The sequence below is a fragment of the Phasianus colchicus genome, chromosome 30 (assembly GCF_987193195.1).
Source record: "Phasianus colchicus chromosome 30, bPhaCol1.hap1.1, whole genome shotgun sequence".
NCBI lineage: Eukaryota > Metazoa > Chordata > Aves > Galliformes > Phasianidae > Phasianus > Phasianus colchicus.
In genome coordinates, this window is record NC_143465.1 from 2,424,246 (window position 1) to 2,442,878 (window position 18,633).

Sequence of the window (18,633 nt, forward strand, 5' to 3'; positions counted from 1 at the left end):
CCTCATATATAGGGGTGGTCTGGGTGCTCCCCAAGGATGGGGGGGGGAGGTCTGGGTGCACCCATAGATGGGGGTGGGCTGGGTGCTCCTCATGGATGGGAGGGTCTGGGTGCATCCATGGATGGGGGGGGGTCTGGGTGCTCCTCTTATATGGGGGGGTCTGGGTGTTCCCCATGGATGGGGGGGGTCTGGGGGATCCTCATAGAAGAGGGGGGGTCTGGGTGCTCCCCATGGATGGGGGGGGATCTGGATGCACCCATATATGGGGGGGTGGGGGCTGGGTGCTCCCCATGGGTGCAGGGGGAGGGGGTCTGGGACATCCTCATGGATGAGGAAGGTCTGGGTGCCCCCATGGATTGGGGTGGGGGGTCTGGGTGCTCCCTGTGGATGGGGGGTGGATCTGGGTGCTCCCCATGGGGGCAGGGGGAGGGGTCTGGGTGCACCCATAGATGGGGGGGGGGGGTCTGGGTGCTCCCCATGGGTGCGGGGGGGGGGGTCTGGGTGCACCCATAGATGGGGGGGGCAGGAGGGGGGGGGGTCCAAAATCCTTGGGAAGGCTCTCAGTACAGAGGGACCGTGACCCTCCCCTCTTGCGCCCCCCCACCCCCCCCCAACTCATCCCCGTGCGCCCCACGCACCCCACAGACCCCAAAATTTGGGGTGCAGGGCACCCCCCCCCATATTGCCCCCCCATTTCCTTACCGACCCCCACGTCCTCAGAAGGCCGGCTGGGGCTCTGAACCCCCCCTGGCTCCATGTGGGGGGGGGGGGTTCAACCCCGTGCCCCCCCCCCCCCGCTTATGGGGCTGTGATGCCCCTTTGCCCCCCCCATCCCCATTTGCCCCCTTTGTGCCCCTCCAACCCCTGTGAACCTTCACCCCCCCATCCCTCTTCCCCCCCCCCGTGCCCCATTTGCCCCCCATCCCCATTTGCCCCTTTTGTACCCTTTCCCCCCCCCATGCCCCTTTGTCCCCCCCATCCCCATTTGCCCCCTCTGTGCCCTCCAACCCCTATGAACCTTCACCCCCCCATCCCTTTTCACCCCCCTTTGCCCCCCCATCCCCATTTGCCCCCTTTGTACCCTTTTCCCCCCCCCATGCCCCTTTGTCCTCCCCATCCCCATTTGCCCCCTTTGTACCCCCCCTTCCCACCCCCATCCCCATTTGCCCCCTTTGTGCCCCTCCAACCCTTCTGAACCTTCACCCCTCCATCCCTCTTCACCGCCCCGTCCCTTTTTGCCCCCCATCCCCATTTGCCCCCCCCATGCCCCTTTGACCCCATCCTCCCCACTCCGTGCCCCTTCACCCCTTATTCCCCTTTGCCCCCTCTGTCCCCCCCGATCCCCATTTGCCCCCTTTGTGCCCCTCCAACCCCTATGAATCTTCACCCCCCCATCTCTTTTCACCCCCCTTTGGCCCCCCATCCCCATTTGCCCCCTCTGTGCCCTCCAACCCCTATGAACCTTCACCCCCCCCATCCCTCTTCCCCCCCCGTGCCCCTTTGCCCCCCCATCCCCATTTGCCCCCTTTGCCCCCCATCTCCCTTCACCCCCTCTGTGCCCCTTCATCCCCCCACCCCCTGTACCCCCCCCACCCCACTTCACCCCCTTTCCTCCCCTTTATCCCCCACCCCATCACCCTCCTTTACCCCCCCCCGTGCCCTTTGACCCCATCCTCCACCCCCAATTCCCCCCCCATCTCCCTTCACCCCCTCAGTGCCCCCCCCCACACCCCCCCCTACATCACAGGGGCGTTTTGCTCCCCCCCCCCCCTCCGGAGGAGCCCCATCCGCAGCTCCGGGGATTCAATGGGATTCCCAACACCTCCCTATGCTGAGGCGTTGCCCCCCCCCTCCCAGCTCTCACTTTTCCTGCTGAGCGAGAAGCTCTTATCAGCCCTAATTGATAAGGATGAGCTCCCAGCTGCCCCCGCACTGCAGCAAAACGTGGGGTCCAAGGGGGTTTATGGGATGGGGGGGTTGATGGGATTTGGGGGGTTTATGGGATGGGGAGCTGCTGACCCCAAAACGGGGGAGGGAAGGGATGCGGTGGACACTGGGCAGCGCAGCTGGGATGGGATGCAGCTGATCAATCAACCCTTATTCCAGATTGGGGTTAATTAGTCGGGGTGTAACGCCGGGCTGGGAGCTGAGTCATGGCAGGAGGTGGGAGTTGTGGGAAGAGGGAAGGGGCAGCAGCTCCGTTTGTGCTGTGTGTGACCCCAATCCCGGTTCTAACCCTAAAGCCAAACCCAGCCCTGACCTCAACCCCTTTCCTGGGGTCAGCGGCCCCATTGCTCAGCACTGGGAAGATATATGGGATGGAGCTGTGCCCCATAACCATGGGATGATGCTGTGCCCTATAACCGTGGGATGGAGCTGTGCCCTATAGCTATGGGATGATGCTGTGCCCCATTGGTGTGGGATGGAGCTGTACCCCATAGCCATGGGATGATGCTGTGGGATGGAGCTGTGCCCCATAGCTATGGGATGGAGCTGTGCCCCATAGGCATGGGATGGAGCTGTGCCCCATAACTGTGGGAAGGAACTGTGCCCCATAACTGTGGGAAGGAACTGTGCCCCATAGCCATGGGATGGAGCTGTGCCCCATAACTGTGGGATGGAGCTGTGCCCCATAGCCATGGGAAGGAACTGTGCCCCATAGCCAGGGAATGGAGCTGTGCCCCATAGTTATGGGATGATGCTGTGCCCCATAGCCATGGGATGGAGCTGTACCCCATAGCCATGGGAAGGAACTGTGCCCCATAGCCATGGGATGATGCTGTGGGATGGTGCTGTGCCCCATAGCTATGGGATGGAGCTGTGCCCCGTAACCATGGGATGGAGCTGTGCCCTATAACCGTGGGATGGAGCTGTGCCCCATAGGTATGGGATGGAGCTGTGCCCCATAACCACGGAAAGGAGCTGTGCCCCATAGCCATGGGATGGAGCTGTGCCCTATAACTGTAGGATGGGAGCGCCGTGCTCTGCTTGGAGCCCCCCTATAGGGCAAAGCGGGACCCCATCAGCACCCGCACGGGGCGATGCCGAGCGGTTCTATGGGGCGACCCGTGCGCATCCCCACTGCGGGCGCAGCGTGGGTGCAGGATTAGGGGGCACCGGGGGGGGGATGGGGGGCACAAACAGCCCCCGCCCCATTTTGGGGCAACGCCTCCAGGTGCTGCTGCGGACCCCGGACGGCGTCTGCGTGGTAAAAGGGAAACGTGGGTCCTTCCGTCGCTGCGGGGTGACAGGGAGCGGGGCAGGAGGAGGGCGAGGAGGAGCCGAGGGGGTGGGAGGGGGTGTGATGAGCTGGGGAGGTCTGAGCTGCGCTTAAAGGCGGAGTGGGAACCCGCAGCGAGGAGGAGCTGCGGGTGGGTGCGGGTGGGTGCGGGTGGGGACCCGACGGGACGCAGCGCATCGCCGTCGGGTCCGGGACGCAGCGCTGCGCTGTGCGAGGGGCTGCCCTTAAAGCTGCCGGGACCACCCGAAGTGTGCCGGGACGAGCCGAAGTGTGCCGGGACCACCCGAAGTGCCGCCGGGACCACCCGAAGTGCCGCCGGGACGAGCCGACGTGTGCCGGGATCGCCCGAAGTGCCGCAGGGGTCGCCCGAAGTGCCGGCGGGACGAGCCGAAGTGTGCCGGGATCGCACGAAGTGCCGCCGGAACCACCCGAAGTGTGCCGGGATCGCACGAAGTGCCGCCGGGACGACCCGAAGTGCCGTCGGAACGACCCGAACTGTTACGGGACGACCCGAACTGTGCCGGGCTCGCCCGAAGTGCCACCGGGACGAGCCGAAGCGCCGCCGGGATCGCCCGAAGTGTCGCCGGAACGAGCCGAAGTGCTGCCGGAAACACCCGAAGTGTGCCGGGATCGCCCGAAGTGCCGCCGGGACCGCCCGAAGTGTGCCGGAACGAGCCGAAGTGCCGGCGGCCGCACGTGGGGACCCGCGGAGCTGCCATGTGGGCCGTGCTGTGTTGGGCGCTGGTGCTGCGGGCGCTGCACGGCGCTGCGGGTGAGTGCGGGGTGAGTCTCGGAGCGGGAGGGGCTGCGGGGCGTCGGGCGGGGGTCTGCGGCGCCCCCCTCTTCCCCTCCGTCCGTCCGTCTGTCCGTCCGTGACGGCGGCGTCCCCGCAGGCGGCCGGCCCTGCAGCCCCAAATTCTTCGGGCGCGACGCCATGGTGTGTGTGTGCAGCGCTGCCTACTGCGACGCGGTGGAGCCGGTGGTGCTGCCGAGCGAGGGCGGCTTCGTGAAATACGAGAGCAGCAAAGCTGGGAAGCGGCTGCAGCGCAGTGAGGGGAGCTTCCAGCGCAACGCCCCGAGCTCAGGTACCGCTTTGGGGTCATCGTGGAGCCATCGGGGCTGGGAAAGACCTCTGGGACCCACCCCGTTGTGCCCAAAGATCTCCACTCCCAATCCATCCCCATCCCATCCCACTGTGCCCAAAGAACCCCAATCCCAATCCATCCCCAACCCATCCCACTGTGCCCAAAGAACCCCAATCCATCCCCATCCCCAACCCATCCCACCATGCCCCAAGACCCCCAGTCCCAAACCATCCCCAACCCCAACCCATCCCACTGTGCCCAAAGATTCCAAATCCCAATCCATCCCCAACCCCAACCCATCCCACCATGCTCAAAGACCGCCAATCCCAATCCATCCCACTGTGCCCAAAGATCCCCAATCCATCCCCATCCCATCCCACTGTGCCCAAAGACCCCCAATCCCAATCCATCCCCAACCCATCCCACTGTGCCCAAACATCCCCAATCCCAATCCATCCCCAACCCATCCCGCCATGGCCAAAGACCCCCAATCCCAATCCATCCCCAACCCCAACCCACCCCACTGTGCCCAAAGACCCCCAATCCCAATCCATTCCCAACCCCAACCCATCCCACTGTGCCCAAAGATCCCAAATCCCAATCCATCCCCAACCCCAACCCATCCCACCATGCTCAAAGACCGCCAATCCCAATCCATCCCACTGTGCCCAAAGATCCCCAATCCATCCCCATCCCATCCCACAGTGCCCAAAGACCCCCAATCCATTCCCAACCCCAACCCATCCCACTGTGCCCCAAGACCCTGAATCCCAATCCATCCCCAACCCATCCCACTGTGCCCCAAGATCCCCAATCCCAATCCATCCCCATCCCCAAGCCATCTCGCCATGGCCAAAGATCTCCAATCCTATGGGGTTGATTGGCTATGGGGTGGGATGGCTATAGGTTGGGTTGGCTGTGGGGTTGATTGGCTATAGGTTGGGTTGGCCATGGGGTCGGTTTCTATGGGGTCAATTGGCTATAGGTTGCGTTGGCTATGGGGTTGATTGGCTGTAGGGTCGGTTGGCTATAGGTTGGGTTGGCTGTGGGGTCGGTTTCTATGGGGTCAATTGGCTATAGGGTGGGTTGGCTATGGGGTTGATTGGCTATAGGATGCGTTGGCTATGGGGTTGATTGGCTGTAGGGTCGGTTGGCTATAAGTTGGGTTGGCTGTGGGGTCGGTTGGCTGTGGGGTGGGATGGCTATGGGATCTGTTGGCTGTAGAGTTGATTGGCTGTAGGATGGGTTAGCTGTGGGCTGGGTTGGCTGTGGGGTTGGGTGGCTGTGGGGTCGGATGTCTATGGGATCAGTTGGCTGTGGGGTTGATTCGCTATAGGATGGGCTGGCTGTGGGGTCGGTTGGCTATGGGGTTAATTGGCTATAGGTTGGGTTGGCTATGGGGTCGGTTGGGTATAGGTTGGGTTGGTTATGGGGTCAGTTGGTTATGGGGTGGGATGGCTATGGGGTTGATTGGCTATAGGTTGGGTTGGCTGTGGGGTTGATTGGCTATCGGTTCGGTTGGCTATGGGGTTGATTGGCTATGGGGTTGGGTTGGCTATGGGATCAGTTGGCTATGAGCTGGGTTGGCTATGGGGTCGATTGACTATGGAGTGGGATGGCTATGGGGTCACTTTGCTATGGGGTCGATTGACTATGGGTTGGGATGGCTATAGGGTGGGATGGCTATGGGATTGATTGGCTATCGGTTGGGTTGGCTATGGGGTTGGTTGGTTATGGGGTGGGATGGCTATGGGGTCGGTTGGCTGTGAGGTTGATTGGCTACGGGGTGGGATGGCTGTGGGATCAGTTGGCTGTGGGGTTGATTCGCTTTAGGATGGGTTGGCCATGGGGTCAGTTGGTTATGGGGTGGGATGGCTACGGGGTCGGTTGTCTGTGGGGTTGATTGGCTATAGGATGGGCTGGCTATGGGGTGGGTTGGCTATGGGGTGGGTTGGCTGTGGGGTCGGTTGGCTATGGGGTGGGTTGGCTAAGGGGTCGGTTGGCTGTGGGGTTGGTTGGCTACAGGGTGTGATGGCTATGGGGTCAGTTGGCTATGGGGTTGATTGGCTATAGGTTGGGTTGGCTATGGGATCAGTTGGCTATGAGCTGGGTTGGCTATGGGGTCGATTGACTATGGGGTGGGATGGCTATAGGGTGGGATGGCTATAGGTTGGGTTGGCTATGGGATTGATTGGCTATCGGTTGGGTTGGCTATGGGGTCAGTTGGTTACGGGGTGGGATGGCTACGGGGTCGGTTGGCTGTGGGGTTGATTGGCTATAGGATGGGCTGGCTATGGGGTTGGTTGGCTGTGGGGTGGGATGGCTACGGGGTCGGTTGGCTGTGGGGTTGGTTGGCTACGGGGTGTGATGGCTATGGGGTCAGTTGGCTATGGGGTTGATTGGGTATAGGTTGGGTTGGCTATGGGATCAGTTGGCTATGAGCTGGGTTGGCTATGGGGTCGATTGACTATGGGGTGGGATGGCTATAGGGTGGGATGGCTATGGGATTGATTGGCTATCGGTTGGGTTGGCTATGGGGTTGGTTGGTTATGGGGTGGGATGGCTACGGGGTCGGTTGGCTGTGAGGTTGATTGGCTACGGGGTGGGATGGCTGTGGGATCAGTTGGCTGTGGGGTTGATTCGCTTTAGGATGGGTTGGCCATGGGGTCAGTTGGTTATGGGGTAGGATGGCTACGGGGTCGGTTGTCTGTCGGGTTGATTGGCTATAGGATGGGCTGGCTATGGGGTCGGTTGGCTATGGGGTGGGTTGGCTGTGGGGTCGGTTGGCTGTGGGGTTGATTGGCTATAGGATGGGCTGGCTATGGGGTGGGTTGGCTGTGGGGTCGGTTGGCTGTGGGGTTGATTGGCTATAGGATGGGCTGGCTATGGGGTGGGTTGGCAGAGTGGGGACCCTTCAGCACAGCCGTGCTGCCCCACAGATGTGCTGCTGACTCTCGACGTCTCCACGCGGTTCCAACGGGTGAAAGGTTTTGGGGGGTCTCTGTCCGATGCTGCTGCCCTCAACATCCTGGGGCTGCCCCAGCCGGCTCAGGAAATGCTCCTCCGCTCCTACTTCTCCGACAGCGGTCAGTGCTGATGTGGGGCCGGCCCTCCAGCATCCCTCCAGCATCCCAAACATCCCTCCAGCATCCCAAACATCCCTCCAGCATCCCAAACATCCCTCCAGCATCCCAAACATCCCTCCAGCATCCCAAACATCCCTCCAACATCCCAAACGTCCCTCCAGCATCCCTCCAGCATCCCTCCAACATCCCAAACGTCCCTCCAACATCCCAAACATCCCTCCAGCATCCCAAACATCCCTCCAGCATCCCAAACATCCCTCCAGCATCCCAAACATCCCAAACATCCCTCCAACATCCCAAACATCCCTCCAGCATCCCAAACGTCCCTCCAGCATCCCAAACGTCCCTCCAGCATCCCAAACATCCCTCCAGCATCCCAAACATCCCTCCAGCATCCCAAATATCCCTCCAGCATCCCTCCAGCATCCCTCCAGCATCCCAAACATCCCTCCAACATCCCAAACGTCCCTCCAACATCCCTCCAGCATCCCTCCAGTGTCCCTCCAGCATCCCAAACATCCCTCCAGCATCCCTCCAGCATCCCAAACATCCCTCCAGCATCCCAAATATCCCTCCAGCATCCCTCCAGCATCCCAAACATCCCTCCAGCATCCCAAACATCCCTCCAGCATCCCTCCAATGTCCCTGCCATATCCCTCTTGTTTCCCTATTGTATCCCTGCCACATCCCTGCAGTATCCCTACCATATCCCTATCATTTTCCCATTGTATCCCTGCCTTTTCCTTATCACATCCCTGCTGTATCCGTTTCGTATCCCTGCCATATCCCTATTGTTTCCCTATCATATCCCTGCCGTATCCCTGCCGTATCCCTGCCGTATCCCTGCCGTATCCCTGCCATATCCCTATCCTATCCCTGCTGTATCCCTATCGTTTCCCCATCATATCCATGCCATATCTCTATCCTATCCCTGCCGTATCCCTATTGTTTCCCTTCCATATCCCTGCCATATCCCTATTGTTTCCCTATCCTCTCCCTGCTGTATCCCTGCCATATCCCTATTGTTTCCCTGCCATATCCCTGCCATATCCCTGTTGTTTCTCAATTGTATCCCTATCATATCCCTGCCATATCCCTGCTGTATCTCCATCATATCCCTGCCGTATCCCTGCCATATCCCTATTGTTTCCCTATCATATCCCTTCCATATCCCCATCATATCTCTGCCGTATCCCTGCTGTATCCCTGCCATATCCCCATCATATCCTCTTCATATCCCTGCCATATCCCTATTGTTTCCCAATTGTATCCCCATCATATCCCTGCTGTATCCCTGCCGTATCCCCATCATATCCCTGCCATATCCCCATCATATCCCTGCCATATCCCTGCCATATCCCCATCATATCCCCATCATATCCCTGCCATATCCCCATCATATCCCCATCATATCCCCATCATATCCCCATCATATCCCCATCATATCCCCATCATATCCCTGCCATATCCCCATCATATCCCTGCCATATCCCCACCATATTCCCATCATATCCCTGCCATATCCCTGCTGTATCCCTGCCATATCCCCATCATATCCCTGCCATATCCCTGCCATATCCCCATCATATCCCCATCATATCCCTGCCATATCCCCATCATATCCCCATCATATCCCCATCATATCCCCATCATATCCCCATCATATCCCCATCATATCCCCATCATATCCCTGCCATATCCCCATCATATCCCTGCCATATCCCCACCATATTCCCATCATATCCCTGCCATATCCCTGCTGTATCCCTGCCATATCCCCATCATATCCCTGCCATATCCCTGCCATATCCCCATCATATCCCCATCATATCCCTGCCATATCCCCATCATATCCCCATCATATCCCCATCATATCCCTGCCATATCCCCATCATATCCCCATCATATCCCCATCATATCCCTGCCATATCCCCATCATATCCCTGCCATATCCCCATCATATCCCTGCCATATCCCTGCCATATCCCTGCCATATCCCCATCATATCCCTGCCGTATCCCTGCCATATCCCTGCCATATCCCCATCATATCCCCATCATATCCCTGCCGTATCCCCATCATATCCCCATCATATCCTCTTCGTATCCCTGCCATATCCCCATCATATCCCCATCATATCCCCATCATATCCCTGCCGTATCCCTGCCGTATCCCCCCCGTCCCCCAGCCCCAATTGCTGCCCCCCCCCCCGGTGCTGTTTGATCCCATCCCACCCCGCAGGGATCGAATACAACCTCATCCGCGTCCCCATGGGCTGCAGCGATTTCTCCACGCGGCCCTACAGCTACGACGACGTCCCCGATGACTTCGAGCTGCGGCACTTCGTGCTGGCCGAGGAGGATCTGAAAATGAAGGTGGGGGGGTTGGGGGGGGGTCATGGGTGGGGGGGGGTGGGGGGATGTAAGGGGATGTGGGGGGGTCAGGGGTGGGGGGGGGGGTAGGGGATTTAAGAGGATCAGGGATGTGGGGGGGGTCAGGGGTGTAAGAGGGTCGGGGGTGTGGGGGGGTGGGGGGATGTAAGGGGATGGGGGGGGTCAGGGATAGGGGGGTCAGGGATGAAAGGGGGTCGGGGGTGTGGGGGGGGGCCGGGGGTGTGGGATGGTGGGGGATGTGGGGGGGGTAGGGGATTTAAGAGGATCAGGGATGTGGGGGGGGTCAGGGGGGTGTGGGGTTGGGGGGGGTCGAGGATGTAAGGGGGTCGGGGGGGGTCAGGGGTGTAAGAGGGTCGGGGGTGTGGGGGGGTGGGGGATGAAAGGGGGTTGGGGGGGTGGGGGGGGGTTGGGGATGTGGGGGGGTCAGGGGTGGGGGGGGGGTAGGGGATTTAAGAGGATCAGGGATGTGGGGGGGGGGTCAGGGGTGTGGGGTTGGGGGGGTCGAGGATGTAAGGGGGTCAGGGGGGGTCAGGCCTGGGGGGGGTCAGGGGTGTAAGAGGGTCAGGGGTGTGGGGGGGTGGGGGGATGTAAGGGGATGTGGGGGGGTCAGGGGTGGGGGGGGGGTAGGGGATTTAAGAGGATCAGGGATGTGGGGGGGGGGTCAGGGGTGTGGGGTTGGGGGGGTTGAGGATGTAAGGGGGTCGGGGGGGGTTGGGGGTGGGGGGGGTCAGGGATGTAAGGGGGGGTCAGGGGTGTGGGGGGAGTTGGGGGTCGAGGTGTGGGGGGGTTGGAGGGTGGAGGGTTGGAGGTGGGGGGGCTTGAAGTGGGGGGCTTGGAGGTGGTGGGTTGGAGGTAGGGGGGGGGTCCAGGGTTGGGGGTTGGGGGAGGTCGGAGGTGGGGGGGTCCAGGGTGGGGGGGCTTGGAAGTGGGAGGTCAGAGGTGGGGGGTTGGAGGTGGGGGGGTTGGAGGTAGGGGGGGGGGTCCAGGGTTGGGGGCTGGGGGAGGTCGGAGGTGGGGGGGTCCAGGGTGGGGGGCTGCAGGTGGGGGGTTGGTGGTGGGGGATTGGGGCTGGGAGAGCAGAGGTGGGGGGGTTGCAGGTGGGGGGTCAGGGGTGGGGGGCTGGGGGGGTCCAGGATGAGGGATTGGGGGTGGGGGGGGGGTCGGGGCTGGGGTGGGGGGGGGTTGGAGGATGGGGGTCTGGGGTGGGGGGCTTGGAGGTGGGGTGTCAGATGTGGAGTCGTGGGTGGGGGGGCTGCAAGTGGGGAAGTTGGAGGATGGGGGTTGAAGGTGGGGGGCTGGACGTGTGGGGGCTACACGTGGGGGGGTGGGCTGGAAGTCGGGGGGGTGGTCAGAGGTGTGGGGCTGCATTTGGGGGGGGGGGGCTGTTGGTGGTGTGAAGGTGATGAGTTGCAGCCATTGGGGTTTGGGGACGGATTTGGCACCGCCTGCAGGGCGAACTGCTGGGTAGCGCCATTCCCTTTGGGTCCCCACTTTGTGCCGGGGGGGGGGGTTTTGTTGATATGTGGGAGGGGGGGGGGCAAGGGACAAAAGGGGGGGGGTCTGAGCCGTGCTGTGCCCCCATTGCAGATCCCCCTCCTGCACCGCGCCGCCGCCGTAGCCAAGCACCCGCTGTCCATCTATGGCAGCCCATGGACGGCCCCGGCGTGGATGAAGAGCAACGGGGACATCCGTGGGAAGGGGACACTGAAGGGGCAGGCGGGGGGCAAATACCACCGTGCCTGGGCCAAATATTTCATCAGGTACCACGTGGAGGACGGGGGGTTGGGGACAAAGGGTGACACGGATGCTCGGCCAACATCCCCAAGCTCCTCTCTGCAGGTTCCTGGATGAATACGCCAAGCACAACGTCACCTTCTGGGCGCTGACGGCGCAGAATGAACCCATCGCAGCTCTGTTTGCTCACCCTCTTTTCCCCACCGTTTCGTTTACGGCTGAACAACAACGTGATTTTGTGATTTTGGATCTCGGTCCGGCGCTGCGGCGCAGCCGGCACGGAGCAAAGCTGTTCATCATGGATGATCAGCGCATCCAGCTGCCGGGTTGGGCGCAGGCGGTGCGTCCTCGTGTGATGCTGCTGGGTGTCCGTGGGGTGGAGGGGTGTGAGCTGTGTGTGTGTGCTCTGCTTTTTTTTTGGGGGGGGGGGGAAATGGGTGCAGCTGCCCGTATGGGGCAGGGCTGGAGGAGGTGGCTGTGCACGACGTGCCCTGCAGGCTCTGTGTTGTGCAGTCATGGGATGGGTTGGGTTGGGAGGGAGCTGAAGGATGATGAAGCTCCAACGCTGCATGCAAAGCCACCAAACTCTGCGTTTCGCAGCAGCCCAGGCTCCCATCCAACCTGGACTTCAACACCTCCAGGGATGGACGGGGCATCCACAGCCTCTCTGGGCAGCTGTTCCAGCACCTCACAGCAAACAACTCCCTGACACCCAGCTGAAATCTGCCCTCCCTCAGCTTCAAACCATTTCCCCTCGTCCTGCTCTCATCTCCCCTTCCCAAGAGCTGACTCCCCTCCTGTTTTTGGGCTCCCTTTAGTGCTGCAGGCTGCAATGATTCACCCCGCAGCTTCTCTTCTCCATGCTGAACAAGCCCAGCTCCCTCAGCCTGTCTTTGCAGGGAGGTGCTGCAGCCCTGCTCATCTCTGTGGCTCCTCTGGCCCCTCTCCAACAGCTCCCTGTCTTTCTTGTCCTGGGACCCCCACACCTGGACGCAGTGCTGCAGATGGGGCCTCACAAGAGCAGAGCAGAGGGGAACAATCACCTCCCTGTCCCTGCTGCCACCCCTCTGCTGCAGGAGCCCAGGATCCCATTTGCTTTCCCAGCTGCAATCACACCCTGCTGCCTCACGTTCAGCTTTTCATCCCTCAGGACCCCCAGGTCCTTCTGTGCAGGGCTGCTCTCCATGGCTGCTCCTTCCAGTCTCTATCAGTGCCTGGGATTCTTCCAGGCCAGGTGTCAAAGCTGCGGTGTCCCTGCAGGCTCTGTGTCCCCTCTATTTCTGCACATCTGCATTCCTGTGTCGCTGCATCCCTGGGTCTCCATCTCTGTGTCCCTGCCAGCTCTGCACCCCTGGCTCCCTGCATCTCTGTGTTCCTGCATCCCTGGGTCCCTTCCGTTTCTGCATCCCTGCAGCCCCAAATTCCTGAATCTGGGGCCTGAATCCCTGCATCCCTGCCAGCTCTGTGTCCCTGCATCCCTGCAGGCTTGAATCCCTGCATCCCTGCACTCCTGCATCCCTGCAGCCTCGGATTCCTGCATCCCTGCTGGCTCTGTACCCCTACAGTCCTGCATCCCTGCCAGCTCTGCATCCCTGCAGCCTTGGATCCCTGCATCCCTGCCAGCTCCATGACCCCACACTCCTGCATCACTGCATCCCAGCAACCTCAGATTCCTGCATCCATGCTGTTTCTGTATCCCTACAGTCCTGCATCCCTGCCAGCTCTGCATCCCTGCAGCCTCGGATCCCTGCATCCCTGCACTCCTGCATCCCTGCAGCTCTGCATCCCTGCATCCCTGCCAGCTCCATGTCCCTGCACTCCTGCATTCCTGCAGCTCTGCATCCCTGCCAGCTCTATGACCCTGCAGACCTGGCTCCTTGTATCCCTGCCAGCTCTGCATCCCTGCTGCCTCTGTATCCCTACAGTCCTGCATCCCTGCAGCCTTGGATCCCTGCATCCCTGCCAGTTCCATCACCCTGCATCCCTGCACTCCTACATCCCTGCAGCCTCGGATCCCTGCATCCCTGCCAGCTCCATCACCCTGCATCCCTGCACTCCTGCATCCCTGCAGCCCTGCATCCCTGCAGCCTTGGATCCCTGCATCCCTGCCAGCTCCATCACCCTGCATCCCTGCACTCCTGCATCTCTGCAGCCTTGGATCCCTGCATCCCTGCCAGCTCCATCACCCTGCATCCCTGCACTCCTGCATCTCTGCAGCCTCAGATTCCTGCATCCCTGCAGTCTCGTATCCCTGCATCCCTGCCAGCTCCATCACCCTGCATCCCTGCACTCCTACATCCCTGCAGCCTCAGATTCCTGCATCCCTGCAGCCTTGGATCCCTGCATCCCTGCCAGCTCCATCACCCTGCATTCCTGCACTCCTGCATCCCTGCAGCTTCAGATTCCTGCATCCCTGCAGCCTCGGATCCCTGCATCCCTGCAGCCTTGGATCCCTGCATCCCTGCCAGCTCCGTCACCCTGCATCCCTGCACTCCTACATCCCTGCAGCCTCAGATTCCTGCATCCCTGCAGCCTCGGATCCCTGCATCCCTATTCCCGTTTATCCCCACATCCCCGCAGCAGCACTGCGTGCAATGCCAGCATCCCCACGCAGCGAGCGCCGAGGATGAGGATGAAGATGAAGGCACAGCACAGTCTGGGGTCCTCGTGCGTGTGTCCGCCCCACGCTTTACACCACGGGCCGCTCCATAGGGTGCAGGGAAGGGTGTTTGGGGGGGTCTCCGTGCCCCATATTTCCCCCCCCCCCTTCTCCCCATCTCCAGGTCCTTGGCAACGCCACGGCCGCTCGCTACGTGGCCGGGATCGGCGTTCATTGGTACCTGGACAGCATCGTTCCCGCACGCTGCAGCCTGGCGGCCACGCACCGCCTCTTCCCGCATCACCTCCTGCTTTACACCGAAGCGTGCAGCGGTTTCCTCAACCTCCGCTTTCCCGTTTCTCTGGGTTGCTGGGAGCGGGGGGTCAGCTACAGCCACAGCATCCTATCGGTACGGCCCCCCCCTCCCCACCCCCCTCCCCCCTCCCCGACCCCTTTGGCACCGCGTTCAGCCCCCCCCCCCCCCCCCCCCCCCATCCTCCTTAAGGTGCTGAACAACTTCGTGGCCGGCTGGACCGATTGGAACCTGGCTCTGGATTTGGAGGGGGGGCCAAATTGGGTGGAAAATTACGTGGACAGCCCCATCATCGTGGATAGCAGCCGGGGCGTCTTCTATAAGCAACCCATGTTCTACCATATGGGGCACTTCAGGTGGGGCTGGGGGCGGCTCCGGGGGTCCCGCGGAGGTGCTGGAGGTGGGAACCCCCCCCCGACCCCCCCATCCTCATCCTCTTCCCGTTCCCATCCCGCAGTAAATTCATCCCCGAGGGCTCCCAGCGCGTTGGGCTGCGCGTCGCCCGGCGCTGCGTTTTGTGTCGCCTGGAGCACGTGGCGCTGCTGCGACCCGACGGGGCGGCCGTGCTGGTGGTCCTTAATAGGTCGGGGGGGTGGGGGCTGGGGGGGGGGGCAGGGGTTGGGGGAAGGGTGATGGGGGCACGGAGGGGTCAGGTGGGAGGGGGGTGGGTGATGGGGGTCGGGAAGGGGGGGGTCTGGAGGGGGTCCGGGGGGAGGGGAGGTGGGTGATGGGGGCTCAGGGGGTGATTGGGGGGGTGGGGGGGGGAAGGATTGGGGGGGGGGAGTGGGTGATGGGGGTCGGGAAGGGGGGAGGTGGTTGGGGGGGTCCGGAGGGGGGAAGGGGGGGGTGATGGGGGCTCAGGGGGTGATTGGGGTGGGGGGGAGGGCATTTGGGGGGGGAGAGTGGGTGATAGGGGTCCGGGGGGGGGGGGTGATGGGGGCTCAGGAGGTGATTGGGGGAGGGGGGAAGGATTGGGGGGGGGGAGAGTGGGTGATGGGGGTCGGGAAGGGGGGAGGTGGTTGGGGGGGGGGTCCGGAGGGGGTTCAGGGGGTGATTGGGGTGGGGGGAGGGCATTTGGGGGGGGGGGAGGGTTAGGTGGGGGGGAGTGGGTGATGGGAGCCGGGAAGGGGGGGGTGGGTGATGGAAGTAGGGGGGTTGGATGATGGGGGTTCAGAGGTGATTGGGGGGGGGGAAGGGGAACAGGGGGGGGATCAGGTGGGAATGGGGTGATTGATGGGGGCCGGGAGGGGAGGGAAGGGGGGGGGGTGGGTAATGGGGGCTCTGGGGGTATTTGGGGGGGGGGGAGGGAGGGGAGATGGTTGGTGGGGTCTGGGGGGGTGATGGGAAGACGGGGGGGTGGTTGATGGGGTCGGGGGGGGGGGGAGGAGTGATGGGGGCTGGATTTGGGGAGGGGGGAAGGGGGGAGGGTGGTTGGGTTTGTGCCCATTGGGATTTGCCCCCCCCCCCCCCCAGGTCCTCCCGCGACGTCTCCTTTGGGATCCGGGACCCATCGATGGGTTTCATTGAGGCCGTGGCTCCGGGCAGCTCCATCCAGACCTACATCTGGCGGCGGCGGCGGCAGTGATGAACTGGAAGGCGGGGGGGGGCGGGGATGGGGAGGAGGGGTCCCAACACCCCCCCCTCTCCAACCCCTCCCCCCCATCCCCTTTCATTCTTCCCCCATCCTTTCATTCTCCTTCTGTGCCACAAAACGGGGACCCCCCCCCCCCGTCCGCCCCCAATTCCTCCGTTCACACCGAGGGCTGCGGCTTCACACACCGCGTGCCCCCCCCCCCCCGGTCCCCCCCCCTCCATCCCCGCACGGCTCTCAGTCCCGCACGTGGCTCCCCGTTCTCTCCGCGTGTTCCCGCACTCCGGCCGCCAAATAAAAGCCTGACGCGCTGCCCGCGGAATGCGGCTCTTCCGTCATCCTTTCCCCTCCGTTCCGCTCTCGGGGGGTCGGAGCCGCACCATCATCCCCCCCCCCACCCCTCTCCTCCCCCCCCATTACTCACCACACCCCTCCTCCTCCTCCTCCCCACCCCCCCCCGGGGGTTCGTTTCGGGGTTTCCGTCGTTTTCTGCGGCGTTGCACGGAGGCTGAACGTCTCCACATCGGGGATTCCGATGCCACGTCCCGCAAATGCAGCGCCGGCGGAGCTCCGGCTGCCCCGACCCGTCTGGGATCGGGAGCGGCCATCCCATCCCATCCCATCCCATCCCATCCCATCCCATCCCATCCCATCCCATCCCCATCCCATCCCATCCCATCCCATCGCAGTTCCCGTCCCCATCCCATTTCGACCCCATCCCCAACCCCATTCCATCTTATCCCCATCCCATCCCGTCCCCGTCTCAACCCCATCATCCCCTCCCATCGCATCCCGTCCCGATCCCCGTCCCCATCCCATCCCGTCCCAATCCCAACCCCCATCCCCGTCCTCTCCCATCCCGTCCCCATCGCGGTCCCCATCCCATTTCATCCCATTCCCATCCCCATTCCCGTCTCGTCTCCTCCCGTCCCCATCCCAATTCCCCATACCGTTCTCCTCCCATCCCATCCACATCCCATCCCCGTCCCCATCCCAACCCCCATCCCGTCCCATTCCGGTCCCCATCCCATTTCATCCCCGTCCCATCCCCATCCCATCCTCGTCTCGTCTCCTCCCGTCCCCCTCCCGTCCTCGTCTCCATCCCAACCCCCATCCCGTTCCCCTCCCATCCATCCCCATCTCCTCCCATCCCATCCACATCCCATCCCCGTCCCCATCCCAACCCCCATCCTGATCCCCTCCCGTCCCCATCCCGTCCCATCCCGATCCCATCCTCGTCTCGTCTCCTCCCGTCCTCGTCCCCATCCCAACCCCCATCCCGTTCCCCTCCCGTCCCCATTCCCATCTCCTCCCATCCACATCCCATCCCCATCCCAACCCCCATCCCGATCCCCTCCCGTCCCCATCGCATCCCCTCCCGTCCCCATTCCCTCCCATCCCATCCCATTTCACCCCCATCCCCTCCCTCCCCTCCGGTTCTCCCTGCGCTCCCTCTGGCTCCCTGCATCCCTCAGGAGAGCCAACAGCAGCTTTGAAGCCCCGCAATTAGAAACCCAGAGCGTTTTTTTGGCAGCTGCACCGCCGGGCGACGTCGAAGGAAAAACAGAGCAAAAAAAAAAAACCAAAAAGAAACTCAAACCACCACCCTACAAAGGAGGGGTTGAACAGCTGCGGGTCGGAGCGACGCGGAGCTCAGAGCCGAGCGCAGCTGCGATCCCTGCGCTCCTCCCGCAGCGCTGTGCAGACGGGAGGGGGGGGGGCAAGGAGGGGTTGGAGACCCCCGGCTGTGGGCTGTGCTCAGAGCTCCAGGTCCCATCCGACCCCCCCCACCCAATAAAGGAGGTGATGGGTTCGACCCCCCCCCCCCCCCAGCCCTCATTGGGGCCGCCCCGACCCTGTTTCTCTCGATGGACCGGTGTTGGCAATTAGCGCTGTTGGCAATTAGCAGTCTTAAATTAGAAGGTGCGGTGGTGGCTGGGCTTGTGGAGACAAGCTCGGGGTGGAAAGGGCTGCGGCCGCTCCGCCCTGCAGTTCGGCTGGGGGGGTGGGGGGTCCACGCAATTCGGGGGGCTCTGCTGGGACCGGAGCTCGAGCAGCCGTGGGGCGCACGGGGACACTTTGGGGACACTTTGGGGACACCGGGTGGGCTCTGCTCTGCGCTCAGGGGACGCGTTGGGCTCATGGGGACCTTTGTAAGAGGATAACTGACCCCCGGCCGGGGGGAGGTGGGGGGCGGCCGTGTTCCATAGGGGTGGGAGAACAGTGGGTATCTCGACCCCATCCCTCCTCTTCCTCTTCCTCCCCAGGGTGGGCACCGCATCCCAGTTCATCGCATCCCACTCCATCCTCTCCCCTCCATCCTCTCCCATCCCACTCCCTCCATCCCCTCCCCTCCATCCCCTCCCCTCCATTCCCTCCATCCCCTCACCTCCATCCCCTCCATCCCATCCCACCCCTCTCCCACTCCCATCCCACCCCTCTCCCACTCCCATCCCACCCCTCTCCCACTCCCATCCCACCCCTCTCCCACTCCCCTCCATCCCACTCCCCTCCCCTCCATCCCACTCCCCTCCCCTCCATCCCACTCCCCTCCCCTCCATCCCACTCCCCTCCATCCCCTCACCTCCCTC

At 62.6% G+C, this 18,633-nt stretch overlaps 1 protein-coding gene across 1 annotated transcript; it reads left to right on the top strand.

Annotated features, from left to right (window-relative positions):
- The first annotated feature begins 3,127 nt into the window (after positions 1–3,127).
- LOC116237342 (lysosomal acid glucosylceramidase-like) lies at positions 3,128–16,047 on the top strand. Its single transcript, XM_090126866.1, has 11 exons — positions 3,128–3,208; positions 3,337–4,013; positions 4,193–4,326; positions 7,266–7,412; positions 9,654–9,787; positions 11,393–11,565; positions 11,645–11,879; positions 14,323–14,547; positions 14,644–14,807; positions 14,909–15,034; positions 15,925–16,047. Exons 1-11 carry the CDS (start codon positions 3,128–3,130, stop codon positions 16,034–16,036), a joined length of 2,208 nt encoding a protein of 735 aa, XP_089982992.1. The 3' UTR covers positions 16,037–16,047.
- Positions 16,048–18,633: the final 2,586 nt, after the last annotated feature.

Excerpts from the sequence above, each read along its gene's own strand:
- LOC116237342 (XM_090126866.1), top strand. The coding sequence starts at position 3,128 with ATGGGGGGCACAAACAGCCCCCGCCCCATTTTGGGGCAACGCCTCCAG. Across the intron at positions 4,014-4,192 it reads GGCGCTGCACGGCGCTGCGG|CGCTGCCTACTGCGACGCGG; the intron begins GTGAGTGCGGGG and ends GTGTGTGTGCAG. Across the intron at positions 14,548-14,643 it reads ACAGCCACAGCATCCTATCG|GTGCTGAACAACTTCGTGGC; the intron begins GTACGGCCCCCC and ends ATCCTCCTTAAG.